Here is a 16439-nt window from a genome sequence, read left to right as displayed (position 1 = left end):
TCATTGTCTGATTTTGCTGTTTAATTTCTTCCTTGATACTCCAGATCATCTGAAGCATGTATATCCTGAATTCTTTGTCTGACATTCCATCTGCTGCAGCTGTTACCTCTTCTAAAGTTGCGTTGACCTGCATTGCTTGTGGTCCTTTCTTTCCTTGTCTTTTCATACTGCTTGCGTATCTTTCCTGCAGGTGCGGGCGGCGGCTCTGCTCTCTCCTTATTCCAATTGGGGTGTCGTGGCTACCACGCCGGCAGGTCACTGTGCCTGTTCTGGGCACTGGCGGCGGCTCTGTTCTGCCCCTACTCCAATTGGGCACCCCACTATTGCTGGAAATTCCTAACAAGATAGCCTTTAGCCGTCCTGACTTGTCATACTCCCACACAGTGAAGCAGCACACGGGGGCAATGCACTCCGCTCACCGCCATCTTCCAAAGTCTTGAGTCCACTTTTGATCACCTGTGTTTGCTGTGAGATATGGTTGTAGGTTATTTCCATAACAAACCATTGATAATTCAGAGAGTGAGTAGAGTCAGAGAGTGAGTAGAGAGAGATGTTAATGCAAATCATAGCATCTAAGATGTAATAGCAGACTATTTTGGTTCCTAGATAGAATATGTGAGATTACAAATATAGCGTACTCTTCATGACGTGGGCACTTAATGGTTATTTGGGTCCTCCAGCTTCCCAGCCAATCCCTGATGTCTTATACCACCTTGGCAGGCAATCTCATCACCACTTCTAGAACCACAGCTCACAAAAACACACACTTTATTGTTCATTGTGGAAGAAATTTAATTATCATATCCAAAACATATTTTCAGTGTATTTCGGTCTTAACACACCTGTGCTATCTCACTGAGTTATCTTTTTTTCTGAAAACACACCATGGTAACTGAGATTTAATGGATCCTCTTCAGGACAATGGGAGAACTCATGCATGTCATTGCTTGGGATTCGGTGTTGATTTCTTCTCTCCTGACAACTATTGCTCACTGCCACCCCAGTGCTTTTCTATAAAAGGGCTATGTTTTTATTTTTTTGTGCAGGTGTATTCCTATTTGGTGGAAATGTGACGGACAGAAAGACTGCACTGACGGCTCTGATGAATCTGCTCTGTGCCCACATCGCTACTGCCGGCTCGGACAGTTCCAGTGCAAGGACGGCAACTGCACCAGCCCCCAGTCCTTGTGCAATGCTCACCAGGATTGCTCTGATGGGTCTGACGAAGACCAGGTTCTTTGTGGTGTGTTGAATTGCTTTACACCTCTTTTCCCCACTTCTATATTTGTGTACAATCATGATTTTCTAGGGTTTTCCTGAATGTCAGAAGATGAAAACTGGTTCAAAGTCTTAGGAGGAAGGTCAGGACCCACCCTAGGTCTATGTCTACAGAACTTTAAAAATAGAAATTCTAAGATCTTTAAAGAGCAAATGTTTGAGGTAGATATTCTAGATTGATGTTTCTTTACCACGTGATAGGGCATAGAACCCTCCTTGAGAGCAATTTCTTACTCCCATTAAAAGAAGAACTCTCAATTGCAATATTTATTTTCATTTTCACTTAGAAATGCAAAAAAAAAAAAAAAAAGAAAAGAAATCCCTCAACCCAATGCTGCTAAGTTAAAAACCACACACCAACAATAGCAACACACAGGAAGCTTGAAGACCATTATTCATAGGGGAACAAAGACAGGAGAGATTAGCAGGCCAGGGGATTAGCAGACCCTTGTTAAGTCCCTGTCTCTTAATTCTGTATGCAAGAGAGAGATATTTAAGAACTTGGAAGACAGTAATAGACAAAGGTATAACTACTCACATCAAAGTAGCACTGGTTGATAATAGGCATGTTAGGATGTAAGTCCTATGAAAAGAAATTATGATTGAATTCTCCTGTTTCCATTAGAGTAAATTAAAGAGATTTCATTTTTTTTTATTGTACCAGGGATTGAACTCAGTGGGTACTTAACCACTGAGCCAGATCCCCAGCCCTATTTGGTATTCTATTTAGAGACAGGGTCTCACTGAATTGCTCAGCAACTTGCTTTTTGCTGAGGCTGGTTTTGAACTCATCATCCTCCTGCTTCAGCCTCCCGAGCCACTGGGATTACAGGCGTGCGCCACTGCACCCGGCAGGAGCTTTCATTCTGGATACCAAGTAAGCTGATAACCAAATGTCCCCCGCCTTACAGAGAACCACCGGTGTGAATCCAATGAATGGCAGTGCGCCAACAAACGCTGCATCCCAGAGGCCTGGCAGTGTGACTCAGTGAACGACTGTGGGGATAACTCGGACGAAGACAGTTCTCACTGTGCCAGCAGGACCTGCAAGCCAGGCCAGTTTAGGTGTGACAATGGCCGCTGTATCCCTCAGTCCTGGAAGTGTGATGTCGATAATGACTGTGGAGATTTTTCTGATGAGCCCATCAATGAATGCAGTAAGTTTCTTGGGGAAGACTCCCTGCATGACCAGAGCAGGGAGAACCTTTGTGTGCATCCAGAAGGGTCGTAGAATCCCTCACTCAGCTCCGTGAGTGGCTCCCTCTGGGTTCTCCCTGCAAACTCTGGCACTGCGAGGCAAAGTAAGGTCGAATGTCTTACAGTTTGAACTAGAAAACCATAAGACGGTCTCTTCCTGAAGTCTCTGATGCTGCCTCTTGATACAATGTATGTCTGCTCACCTAGAATAATATATTTTGTGTATCTAGTACTTCTCACCTGAGGACCTTGAGGCAGAGAAGGTTAGGGTTAACCAGGCCCCATTCTACAGATGAAGAATGTGAGGCTCATATTAAGTGGATGGTCAGTGGCCGCCCTACTACCTCAACTCAGGTTTTTAACTTCAAATCCAGTCCTTTTGTACCCCTTACAAATTTACATTATAGAATAAATGAGGGGTACTGAGATCATGAGAAGACTGAGGAAACAGATCACCTGTCACTGGAGTCAGTCTTGTTGATAACACGGTGATTGTGGCTTGTCAGTACCTCCCGTCCTCAGTATGACAACAGAAAGGTGTTTTTGGTGGCATTTCCCAGCGGGACTGACACTTGGACCTGACTTTGCTGTCTCCTCTCTTTCAGTGAGCTCTGCCCACAGCTGTGACAACCACACAGAGTTCAGCTGTAAGACGAACTACCGCTGCATCCCTCAGTGGGCCGTGTGCAACGGGGCAGATGACTGCAGGGACAACAGTGACGAGCAGGGCTGTGGTAGGAGGCCTGCAGGGAAGGGGGAGGGGAAAGGGCTGTGTTTTCCCACATCATCATTCTTTGTTTCCCCGAGAAAGGATTGCTCATTGATGCTTCTAATGGCACTTTGCATTTTTGTAGCATTTTTAGAGTTATTGAGGGAATTTAATTTATATCATCTGAAATGACTTCCGATCCCAAAGGATGCTATAATTGAGAAGGACATTATTAAGATATTATGACTTTGTGTAATGTCTCCCAAATGTGGAATCCTTATTCAGACTGGACAAATTTAAATAATTTCTCTGATCTTGTAGATTGATTGAACTTTGTGGAAGGGGGGAGGGAAAAAAGACTCGGTATTGCCAAATTAGAATCTTTCTTACTTGATTTTTCATATCCTGAGTGTTTTTTCTTTTTGACTTGCCATATCATCCATTGGACAGCTATAATCACTTAGGCAACATGAAAAGAATTTATGGGCAAAAGATCAAATAAATCAATACAGGTTGTCAAAATCAGGCAAGTGTTCTAACTTGGAACCAAAGTGTCTGTGTGTGTGTGTGTGTGTGTGTGTGTGTGTGTATGATTTAGTTGGAAGAGAGATAAGGAAGAAAATGGGTTATTTTTGTAACACTGAGTCTAAACAAAGCAATGTGACTAAGATGTTCTGTTGCCTACAGGTGACATTTTAACCTCCCAAGTCTCTGTTGCAAATTCCTATTTTTTGGACAGTTTCAACAAAAAGGAGTTGAATTTAGCTTTAAGCAGTTAGGATGGGTTCAGCTTAGCTGAAAGGGATTTTGACAATGAATGGTACCGGCATCCTTCTTTGGGAGCCTCAAGAACATGGTAGCAAAATTGTCAGACTGTCTCACAAGCAAGCCAATAAGGGCTACTTTGTGCATTTCTTGACCGTTGCGTTACGGAGTCCTTGCGATGACTGTGCTTTTCAGAGGCAATGACATGCAATCCTTCGGGGGATTTCCGCTGTAAGAATCACCAGTGCGTCCCTCTTCGCTGGAAATGTGATGGGTACAATGACTGTGGAGACAACTCAGATGAAGAGAACTGTGGTGAGTGTCCTTATGTGTCACCGGGACAGGGAGGTGCTCTTTGTCCATATCCGACCTGCTGTGCCATTCTTCCTCAAATGGTGGCCCAGTAGCTGCTTATGCTGGTTGGTGTATTTCTCCTTTTGTAACTAGACACCTCAGTGTCTCTTCCTGAGATGCTTATTATAATCAAGCTATGGGAGGATGGTATTTATTGAAGATTATATTTTTGTCTGTTGAATTTCTTTATTCACCTTCTCTTCCAAAAAGAACTTGAAGTAACTTATGATAAAGGACTGACATAGTAAGAAAATAGAAAATCAGGACCAAGAGAAGTAGAGGAAGGAAAGGTGTTAACCCTAAGACCTGCTTCTCAGCTCTTTCCCCCAAATGGCCCTGTAACAGAGAAGAGAAACTCATGTTTGGATGGCATCCTTCCTGGAGAAGCTCTTTTAGGAGGGATCATAGCTAAATATCAGGTCAGGCTTCAGTTCTCCTCTTCTAAGTGAAGGGGTGACTGCAAGGAATTGGACAGGGAGGTTGAGGCAAGGCAGCCCAAGGGCTGGATCCCACCATACGAGATGGTCAGACCAGAATAATTGAGTGTGTTTTCAAAACAACTTTCATGAAGCCTTACCCTGAGCATTTGTCATTGAGTCATAATATATACTCAATTTCCATTTTTTCTAGTATGAAATACGTTTCATCTTTAGTTACCTTTTGGAAGTAAGAAGTGGCCACCATTTGCAGTTGAGAAAATTAGGATGTTGATTATACCTGCAGCTCAAAACTTGTTATGCAACAGGGAGGTCCCAGTGGCATTTTATTGTTTTGACCCCCAGCACCAGAGAGAGAAAGATATGAGAGAAGGGGCATGGGAAAGAGAGAGATTATCTAAAGATTCATGAAATAAAAAAGTATCTTAAGGTCCAAGCACCTTTGGATAAACCTCTTAAAGGCTATTCTTTACACACTTAAAGTTGAGGTAGAAAGGCCTAGTTTTGGAAGAGAAAGGATTGGGCACTGGGGGAAGTGTGTGTGGGGGGCGGGGGGCGGGGGCTAGTTCCTAGCCTATCTCCCTTGAGTGACTCCCAGAGCACCCTGATGGCCATGTGGCTTTCTCTTTCAGCTCCCCGGGAGTGCACAGAGAGCGAGTTTCGATGTGCGGATCAGCATTGCATTCCTTCTCGATGGGTTTGTGACCAAGACAATGACTGTGGGGACAACTCGGATGAGCGGGACTGTGGTAAGTGTCAGGGGTTTTTGAGAGGCTTATAGTGGACTCCCACACTGTGACAGTAGTGACTTCGAACTAGTGTTGATAAGGCTTTTTAGAGTAAAATGGCTTTTGTGTAATTTATGTAGTATGTAAACCTTAGCATAACATGGTATATTCCTCTCTGTATTTTCTATGCTTTTTAAAACTTAAACAAGAGAATATGAAGCCATTTAAAAAAATTTTTATTTGTTCTTTTTAGTTATAACTGACTGTAGACTGTATTTTGACATATCATACATACATGGAATATAACTTCCCATTTTTTGTTGTTGTACATGATGTGGAGTTACACTGGTTGTGTATTCATATATGAACATAGGAAAGTTATGTTTGATTCATTCCACTGTCTTTCTGATTCCCATACCCCCGTCCCGCTGTCCAATGCAGTGAACTTCCACTCCTCCCTCTCCTTCACCTATTGTGAGTCAGCATCTACATATCAGAGAGAACATTTGGCTTTTTTTTTTTTTGTGATCAGCTTATTTTACTATTGTTTCCAGTTTCGTCCATTTACTGGCAAATGCCATAATTTCATTCTTCTTTATGGTTGAGTAATATTCCATTGTATATATGTGCCACATTCTCTTTATCCATTCATCTTTTATAGAGTACCTAGGTTGGTTCCATAGGAATTGAGGAATTGAGCTGCTATAAACATTGATGTGGCTATGTCACTATAGTATGCTGATTTTAAGTCCTTTGGGTATATACTGAGGAGTGGGATAGCTGGGTCAAATGGTGGTTCTATTCCACATTTTCTGAGGAATCTCCATACTGCTTTCCAGAGTGGCACCAATTTGCAGTTTCACCAGTAGAGTATATCTTTTTCCCACATCTTCACCAACATTTTTTGTTACTTGTATTCTTGGTAATTGTCATTCTGACTGAAGTGAGATGAAATCCCTGTGTGGTTTTGATTTGCATTTCTATAATTGCTGAAGGGGTTGAACATTTTTTCATATATTTGACCAGTTGTATTTCAAGTTTTTTGAGTTCTTTACTATTCTGGAAATTAATGCTCTGAGATTCAGGTGTTAAAGATTTCTCCCATTCTTTAGGCTCCCTCTTTATATTCTTGATTGTTTTCTTTGCCATGAAGAAGCTTTTTAGTTTGATACCATCCCATTTATTGATTCTTGATTTTACTTCTTGCATTTTGGAGCCTTTTTGAGGAAGTCTGTTCCTAAGGCAAAATTATGGAGATTTGGGCCTACATTTTCTTCAGGTAGGTGTGAGGTTTCTGGTCTAATGTCTATGCCCTTGATCACTTTGAGTTGAGTTTTGTGCATGTTATGAGAGATAGGGATCTAATTTCATTCTGCTATGTATAGATTTCCAGTTTTCCCAACACCATCTTTTGAAGAGGCTGTCTTTTATCCAATGTGTTTATGGCACCTTTGTCTAGTATTTATCCACATAAATTTTGTCTCTGTGTCTTCTATTCTGTACTCTTGGACTTCATGTCTGTTTAGGTGCCAATACCATGCCATGTTTGTTACTATAGTTCTGTAGTATAATTAAGGTTTGGTATTGTGATGCCTCCTGCTTCACTTCTCTTGCTAAGATAGTTTTGGCTATTCTGGGCCTCTTATTTTTTCCAAATGAATTTCATGACTGCTTTTTCTGTTTCTATGAAGGACATCACTGGAAACTTATTAGGAATTGCATAAAATCTGTGTAGTGGTTTTGGAGGTATGGCCTTTTTGACAATATCAATTCTGCTTATCTAAGAACATGGGAGATCTTTCCCTCTTCTAAAGTCTTCTTCAATTTCTTTCTTTAGAGTTCTTTAATTTTTATTGTAGAGATCTTTCACCTCTTTGTTAGATTGATTCCCCAATTTTTTTTTGAGGCTATTGTGAATGAGATAGTTTTCCTAATTTTTTTTGAGGCTATTGTGAATGAGATAGTTGTTTCATCACTGATATATAGGAATGAAATTTATTTATGGGTGTTAATTTTATATCCTGCTAGTTTGCTGAATTCATTTGTGAGTTCTAGAAGTTTTCTAATGGAGTTCTTGGGGCTTCTAAATATATAATCATGCCATTGGCAGATAGTGATAGTTTGAGTTCTTCTTTTCCTATTTGTATTCCTTTAATTTCATTCTTCTATCTAACTGCTGTGGCTAGAGTTTCCAGGACTATGTTGAATAGAAGTGGTAAAAGAGGGCATCCCTGTTTTGTTCTAGATTTTAAGGGAATACTTTCATTTTTTTTTTCCATTTAGAACGATGTTAGCCTTGGGTTTAGCATACATAGCTTTTACAATATTGAGGGTTTTTCCTACTATCCCTATTTTTTTTTAATGTGTTTTGACATGAATGGATGCTGTATTTTGTCATTCTTTTTCTGTATCTATTGATAAACATGTGATTCTTGTCTTTAAGTCTACTGATGTGATGAATTATGTTTATTGATTTCCATATGTTGAACCAACCTTGCATGCCTGGAATGAACCACACTTGATCATGATGCATTAATATGAAGCCATTTTTAAGTCCCATTTTAGTTTAGACATCCCTTGGAGCAGACTTTAATTTACCTTGGTCTTATAAACACACATATACCACACACTGGTCTTCCTGGTATTCCACAGAAGCTCACCTTTGTGTAGAGGTCAGAGCATTGGGAGGAGAATCCTAAACACCAAGTAATTGCTACAGATTTTTATGGATTAAATGTTGGATCTGAGGAAAATCAGGGAACATTGAAAATTGGAGAATTCTGCTATCTGAGGAAAAGCTGAAGATCTGGAGATTAGGTACTTCTGTCTCCCTGTTGAGTGGAGCAAGTGTGAGTTTGAGAGTTTACTCACCTGCCAGCCACAGCTGAGGGTGTGCTGTGCGCTGCTGTCAGGGCGTGGGTAGGAATGTGACGAAGCACTCATCACTCCCCATGTCCCTCATACTTGTTGAAAATGACAAGGCCTCCAGGAATGACATTCTTTTCTCCTCAGAGCTGAAGACCTGTCATCCTGAACATTTTCAGTGTGCCAGTGGACACTGTATTCCCAGCCAATTCAAATGTGATGGAAGAGCTGACTGTCTGGACGCCTCTGATGAGTCCACTTGCCGTAAGTCCCTGACACCTGTGGTTCTGCTCACCTGAGAATGTGCATCAGGTGGTTTAGACACCTGTTAGCTACTACTCCTTATTCAGGGACACACAACCACTGAGCCAAATCCTCAGTGTTGTGTTTTATTTAGAGACAGGGTCTCACTGAGTTGCTTAGTGCCTCACTTTTGCTGAGGCTGGCTTTGAACTCTCAATCCTCCTGCCTCAGCCTCCCAAGCCACTGGGATTATAGGCATGCCCCACTGTGCCCAGCGATAATATCTTGAATAGAGAATATATTAAGTCATCTGTGCTCCCAAAGTGTGTCTCTATTATTAACTACTATACTAATCATTAATTAGATTAAAAACATTTCAGATAAAGAAAATTCAGGCAATGAGTAGACCAGTATAAAGAACTTGGGTTGAGTGTTCCAGGATGAATTAGGAAGAGCAGGATGTTACAGCAGAAGTGAGGGGGAAATAGCAGGAAAGCTTTCCCAAATGAATGAGTTCATTTATCTTATGATTTGAATGTGTCTCCCCGCACCTACAGCAACTCGCTTTCCCAATGGTACATACTGCCCAGCTGCCATGTTCGAATGCAAAAACCATGTTTGTATCCAGTCCTTCTGGACCTGTGACGGCAGTGACGACTGTGGCGATGGTTCTGATGAAGAACTTCACCTGTGCTGTAAGAGGGAGAAGAGTGGGCGGAGAGGAGGTGGTGGTGTCCGGCAGAAGCTGCTGTTCTTTACATGCAGTGTGTGATCTTGGGGGACAGTTTTGCAATTTTTGAGGACTAGATGAATGATGGGTATTAGTGCAATGTCACTTGGTCTTCTTGCTTCAGTTCTGTAACCTGAGAACACTGGGCCAACATCCACGATTTTAAACGTTTTGTGGCCTTAGGAAACAATTTCTTCAGAAGAGATTTTACCAGGACACTCAGTGTGCCTGAATAGAGACAGGTCTGCTGTGTTTGAAGTCAGGAGGGGCAGGGGGGAGATTGTGACTGTTCTGCTCCATTCTAATTTTAGTGCCCCTTGAAATACTCACTCCAAATCCCTAGAGCTTCCTGGAGTACTTTAGAAACTTGTGAGACTTTGTCCTTTAAGTTACTTCCCTTTAACGTCATAATTCTAAGGCCATCAAATCCCTGTTGTTATGTGATACACATTTATTTTTCAAACCAGTGAATTTCAGGTATGGGGCAGAATCAATGGGTGAAGACTGTCCTGGTCTCATATGTCCTGGCCTCAGCCTTGGCTCAGGCCTAATGAGGTGGAATCTCTAAGGATGGGGTGTTTTTTAAAGCTCCTTACCTTTTTAGTTTAGTCACTATTGGCTTTAATAAAATGAATGAAAATAGAAATTATTTCCACCAACTGGTCACATGCTTTGAATCATAGTAGAAAAGCTAGGACCTTAGTTCTCAAAGTGTCTTCCGTGGACTAGGAATGTCATTGTCACTTGGGAACATCTGAGAAATGCAAATTCACAAGTCCCACCGGCTGTGGGGCTGATAGTCTATGTATGCATGAACGAGACTTCCAAGTAATTCTGATACAAGCTAAAATTTATCAGTGCAGGAGAAGGGACCCCTAGAAACCTTCCTGCTGGAGTGCTCACGGAGCTAGCTGCCGGCCTGACTTGGCTACAGTTCACTTCTGAAGTTCATGTCACCTCTTCTACTCTTTCTTATAGTCATCATGACTCATTTTTAGCCCAGAGCTTTGACTCTTGAAAATGATATATCAGAGTATTTTCTTCCCTCAAGTACATGTCACAGTGGCATTCCAACACCTTTTTTTGGCCATCTCTTTCATTGTTAGAAGCTAGCTATTTCTTATTTTGTTTTTAACTTGGTGCTTCTTAACATATTAAGCCATATAAAGTTTTCAAGGAAGTCCTTAGCAAATAACTTCTTTTCATAAGCCAAAATGCTACAGCTAGTAAAATTATAGTTTGGATAGGTGGTGACACACCCATATTTTGACAATGATTAGCACTGCTCTAATGTTGCCTTAACTCTTCACAGCAAATAATTCTTGGAGATGGTTCTATTAATACTTCCAAGAACCAATCCTCAGATCTGACTATTTCCCCTCCCTGAACCCATCTTTTTACAAGTTTCTCCTCTTGATCTCTATGTGCGGTGTCAAGTCAGAAGGAAAATCAAATAGCCCAGGTCCTCTATGTGAAAGAAGATGCACATGTATACAGAGTTCACTGAATTTGTGGCATGGGCAGAGAAGATCATGTCCCTTGTATCCAACAAATGAGGAACCCGGGTACTACCCTTAGTTTCTTCACAGCCATGTAAGCAGCAGCTGGAGGTCTCAATCTGGACCATAAAATGAGTCAGGATTTCATGGTGAGATTCACCATTAAATTTAAGAAGTGAGGGAATTCAGCAAGGAACATCCATCACAGGGTTAAAACTTCGTGAAGACTTCATGCTCTAGAGACTCCATGAGAACAAGCAGAAGCCAGAAGGATTGAACAATGAATGGCCCCCACGCTACTGGGAAGAGAGCCCCATGTGGTCCCACTGGCCTCTCCAAACTCATGACCTCTGCTTCCTCCTCACTCTGCACTCCAGCCAGGAACCTTTATAAAGCTCCCCAAACCTGCCATGCTCCTCTCTGATTCAGAATCATCCTCTTAAGACCCTTCCTCCCTGTGCCATGTGACAGATCCCCCAGTAGGTGCTTCTCAGATATAACAGAACATTCAATGTGTGGAGAGCTGCTTTTCTGCTACACTGAAGTTCCATGAAGACAAGAGCCATGTCTTTCTGTCCCTCCATGTGTTTAGTGCTTGGTGCTGTGCCTTGGTGTGTGCTGGACACTCGAAATGTATTTGCTGATTGATTTAATCAAATGAGCAAATGAATGAACAAAGCAAGCCTGTGCTGGTCCGGTGTGGCAGTTTTAGGTAATGACATTCTTTTTCTCCTCTTCACTTGCAATTTAATTTTTCCACCTTTTTCTTTTTTTTTCAGTCAGTGTTCCCTGTGAAACACCCCATCGTTTCCGGTGTGACAATAGTCGCTGCATTTATGCTCAACAACTGTGCAATGGTGTGGATGACTGTGGAGATGGAACCGATGAGAAAGAGGAGAACTGTAAGAAAAGGGAGAAGGAGACACTAAGGGCCCCCATCCCAGCAGGGACTGTGTGTCAGAGAGGCTGTTGCCAACATTGCAACATTCAGCTTTATAGGATATAATCAAATCCCAGAGTGGGGAAAAAAAATGTAGTGGTAAACTAACTCTTCCCAAGGAGCAGAGTTTTAGGAGTTTTAGCTGCTGCTGTCCATCACAGTTAGGTGTCCTTCCTAAAATTATGCCACCAGGAGCTCATAGTCTTCATGGATGCCAAGGTAGGAGAAGGGAGAGAAATGGTGAGGGCATACAGGTTTTTGATTTCCCAGGTCTAGAAGTGACAGACATCACTTGAGCTCAGTTAATTGGTCAGAGCTAGTCACATGGCCCCAGTCTAACTGCAAAGGGCATTGAGAAATGCAGGGAAGCGTAGTGAGCATCAATTGTTTCCATCGCAATTTACTCTTGTGCCACAAAATATCCCTTTGGATACTCGAAATGCTTTTTTTTCCCCCCTCACACACAGAACACGCTTCATCCGACCCTAAGTGACATAACTCATAGTCTCATTCAGTAACTGAAACCCAGGAGCTCTGGGTAATAGACCTTAGTGACTCCATTAATTCCAGAAGGGGTTCCTCTTGGTGTGGTGACCTAATACCCTAGTTTTACCTTTCACAGTAGATAGTGGTAGAACAGAGAAAGCATAGCAGAAATAGATGTTTCCATTGGAATGAATGAATTAATGACTCCTTGAAATCACCTGTCTGTAGCAGTTCTGAAATACTGGAACTCTGAAATGATATGTGCATGTCATGGGTGACACCTGATCTGTCTGTGTCCTGAGGAATTAGCAGTAGCACTGCTTTCACTCTCAAAAGTGAAATTTTTAACAATGATCAACATATTTTAACAACAATCAACACTGCTTCTAATGTAGGGAAGCATATATTTATTTGCAATGGAGAGTACACAATAGTGGTACCCTCCGCAGATACTGGGAAAGGCCCCTACAGGTCTTGGAGCTGCTCTGGGAGAGGAGCTCCTATGCCCATTGTTTCTTAATGTTCTCATTCTACCTTTTATCAATTTTCCTTGTCCATTTTCCTCTTCTAATAAAGAAAGAAGGGGGAATATGCCCTCCTTAGGGACAGTACAGTTTTCTAAACCTGCTTCTTACATGTAGAATGTTGGGGGTTCAAGAGTGTTTTTTAAAATCTCAGTCAGTCATATTATTTTAGTTTACTTGATCATCAGTATCTCTCAGGAACTATCAGGCATTTGAACTCGTTGCTTCTGGTCAGTTCTAAAATTTAATGATCTCACCCAGTGTGCCTTTTGAGACCTTGCTCTTAAATCTGCCTTGTTTCTCTGCATGCTTTCTGTTACATACCTCCATATCAACTGATGGTCACTTATACTCAGGCCATCTAAAAAAAATAGATGGGCAGTCATTTTATCCATCTAAGATGTTTTACTGGGCCTTTGTGTCTCAAAACCTTTTAAACATCAGACTTTTAATTAACTTTCCCACACTGCAAATTTCTGGGCTTAATTTCCTTTCATTTCTGCTTACTAATCAGCCAATTTCCCCCTGAGCTTCTCTCTTTCTTTATACTACCTGGTCAAATTTAGGTAATTGCAACCAGTGCACATTGCTAACATTCTGTCTTCTCATCTCTCTTCTTAGATCCTCAAGTTCAGTAAACATGCAAGCTTCCTTCCAGATCTTCTGTGGTATACCCTTCCCGCATGCTTTGCCATTGCAGAACATTCATCTCCATCTTTTCTGCCTCCAATATCAGTTTCCTCATTGCTTGCCTTCTGACTGTTAAGCCAATGTCAGATATTTTAGGTTTTTGCTTTGGAAATACTCTTCTCTCATCACTCTGCCGTAGCTGCTGCAACCAACAAATCTCAAAGTCTCAGTGGTGGAACATAACAGAGACTTCCTTCTCATTCATGGGAAGGCCAGTGTGGTTTGTACAGCTCTCCACCCTTTGTTTTGCCACCTGTCACATGGCTTCCAAGATTGCTGCAGGAGCATAAGAGACAGAGGAGGTCCATGGGCTTTTAATTGCTTCTTCTCAAAGGTGACACATGTTACTGCCAACTTACTTACCACTGGCTAGAACTACTCCCATGGGCATGGTCCCAAACTGGATGAAAGGAAGACTGGAAAATGTAGGGAAGCATATATTTATTTGGTGAGCAATAACTGTCTCTACCAGAGGGAAGCATCTTGTTTCACAGAAGAAGATGTTTTAACTTTAACTTGTTTTTAAATTACAGGCAGAAAACCAACCCCTAAACCTTGTACAGAAAATGAATTTAAGTGCAGCAATGGAAATTGTATTTCACAGCAGTATGTATGTGATGATGTTGATGACTGTGGTGACCGTTCAGATGAAACAGGCTGCAGTAAGTTAACACTTATTTTTGTGCTTCATTGTGGTAACTTAAGTTCACGTAATTAGAACATATAATAGCATAAATGGATGATAACCACATACTTCTCTTGAATTTACTTTGTGCTCTAACCTGTGATCAAGCTCACAGCTACCTGTTATTGAGTATTTATCCTATACCAAGGCTTTATGCTAAATATCCTATGTGGGTTGGGTGCAGTGGGTCATGCCTATAATCTCAGTGGCTTGTGAGGCTGAGGCAGGAGTATTGTTGATTTCAAAGCCAGCATCAGCAACCCAGGGAAGTACTAAGCAACTCAGCAAGACTCTGTCTCTAAATAAAATATAAGAAAGGGCTGGGGATGTGGCCCAGTATTTAAAACCCTATAGGTTCAATCCCTGGTACAATAAACAAACAAACAAACAGATAAATATCCTACATGGTTATCTCCCTTTCATCCTTTTAAGATTCTTTCCAGTATTGGGTATTAAACTCAAGGCCTCACTCATTCTAGGTATACTCCCTACTACTGAGCTACCTTCCCAGCCTATTATTCCCTTTTTAAAAATATACAAATGAAGAAACTAGCTTAGACATTATATAAATTGGCCAGGTCTCACTGTTATTAAGAGATTGTGTCAAGATTTGAACTCAGTTCAATCTAACTTCAGGGCACAGTTAGGATGAAGTTATAGGAAAATCCTCAAATTTGAGGAGGAAGCCCACAATTCCATGCAATTTCTGATTTTTCTGAGGACTCTTGGTGAACACTTGACCCAGAACATTTGCATCCTGGGAACCCTAATCATATTATAGATATTAGAGCTGGGAGAAGATTATAAAGTCTATACACATGAGACCTAGAGAGGTTGTGTGGCTTGTTCAAGGATATCTGAGCTAATAATAATTGTTGTGCATTTAGTAATGTGGATGAGACATGACTACCAAACCTGCAGACATTTGGAAGATAATAGGGACTAATGCTATGAACAACTGTGGCATCGAGCTAGGCTGCTTATGAATAGCCAAATTCTTAGACAAAAGACAGGAATACAAGTCAGAGAGTGGCTCAAGACAAAATAAAGTATGAATAAATATGTTTAGCAATGTGTAGTTGTTATAAGATCAGAATGGATCTTTATTGTAAAGCTTTTGTGAATATGGTGTGGAATGTGTACTTCCGTATTCCATCAGATGCCATTGTGTTTTTTCTTTGGGAAGGGGGTGGTACTAGGGAGTCATTGTACTTTGTGGTTATTTTTCTTTTCTTGAAATTCGGTGGTTTTAGTCTATTTAAACTATATAAACTATTATAGTTATTGTACCCTAAGGGACCCTGAAATGTGGTTAAAGATCCTCTCATTGGATACTATGGAGGACAGAAATATAAATCTATTGGGATTTGAAAGAACTGAACCAGGAGATTCCACAGTTCCTTTGGCTAAAATATTTAGAAGCCTGTGACCAACAGGCAGGTGGATGCAACTTGACTCCTTTATGGAGATAAACACCATGCCCCACTCCTTTATCTTTGTTCATCTTTGTCAGACTGAGGTTTGGGGGTAGATGGAGACTGAGGATGAAAGAAGCACACTGATAAGAATGACAAGGATGAAAGCCAGATGCCAGGGACAGACATTGGCAGAGACAGCACCATGGGCAACAGGGAGCAATGAAGTGCTTGGATAGAGTCAGAACTATGAAAAGCCTATCTGGGAGCATCTGGACCCAGAGTGGCAGGGACCACATGAGTTATTCATATAGGCTCTATGAAAATAAAGTGTTGGTTGATTTAACTACAAAGGTTGTAAAATCTAGAAAACACATTAATAATTAAGAGTAGGGTCTGGGGTGAGGCTCAGTGGTAGAGCATGTGCTTTGCATGTGCAAGGCCCTGGGTTCAGTATAAAAAAAAAAAGAAAAGAATTTGAATCCCATTACTAAGAGAGAACTATTCTGAAAGTCTTGTAAACTTTTGCTGTCTTTTTTTTTTTTTTGCACATATATGTGCGCATAATTTTTTTGATATTGAACAAATTTAAAGAATATTCTATATTAAATAGTTTTACAATCTTTTTCTCCATTTTATTATAGATATTTCCTATGTCAGAGTATCATTTGAAGCCTTGACTTTTAATGACTGCATAACAATCAATCATGTAAATAATCATAACTCATTGCTTCTAAGATGTATACTTATTTTTATATTTTAACATCTCTGAAACCAAGGTGAATCTTACAGTTGATAACATGCCATAGTGTAAGTTCCAGACTTCTTCTATTTTAATGTTGCATAAAATAATGGTGCATCATCAGTGGTATCTTAGATTTGATAAAATACACT

General features: G+C 40.9%; 1 protein-coding gene across 1 annotated transcript in view; it reads left to right on the top strand.

Moving 5' to 3' along the window:
* Positions 1 to 16439, top strand: part of Lrp2 (LDL receptor related protein 2) — a 192866-nt gene that overhangs the window by 154053 nt on the left and 22374 nt on the right. The window contains exons 53-61 of the mRNA XM_048811966.1: positions 1047 to 1243; positions 2190 to 2435; positions 3081 to 3209; positions 4145 to 4264; positions 5373 to 5489; positions 8481 to 8597; positions 9134 to 9271; positions 11585 to 11707; positions 13979 to 14107. Of these exons, the coding sequence (XP_048667923.1) occupies positions 1047 to 1243; positions 2190 to 2435; positions 3081 to 3209; positions 4145 to 4264; positions 5373 to 5489; positions 8481 to 8597; positions 9134 to 9271; positions 11585 to 11707; positions 13979 to 14107 (1316 nt within the window). The remainder of the gene's footprint in view (positions 1 to 1046; positions 1244 to 2189; positions 2436 to 3080; positions 3210 to 4144; positions 4265 to 5372; positions 5490 to 8480; positions 8598 to 9133; positions 9272 to 11584; positions 11708 to 13978; positions 14108 to 16439) is intronic.

Source organism: Marmota marmota, unplaced genomic scaffold (assembly GCF_001458135.2).
Source record: "Marmota marmota marmota unplaced genomic scaffold, marMar, whole genome shotgun sequence".
NCBI lineage: Eukaryota > Metazoa > Chordata > Mammalia > Rodentia > Sciuridae > Marmota > Marmota marmota.
This window is presented reverse-complemented; position numbering and strand designations above follow the sequence as displayed.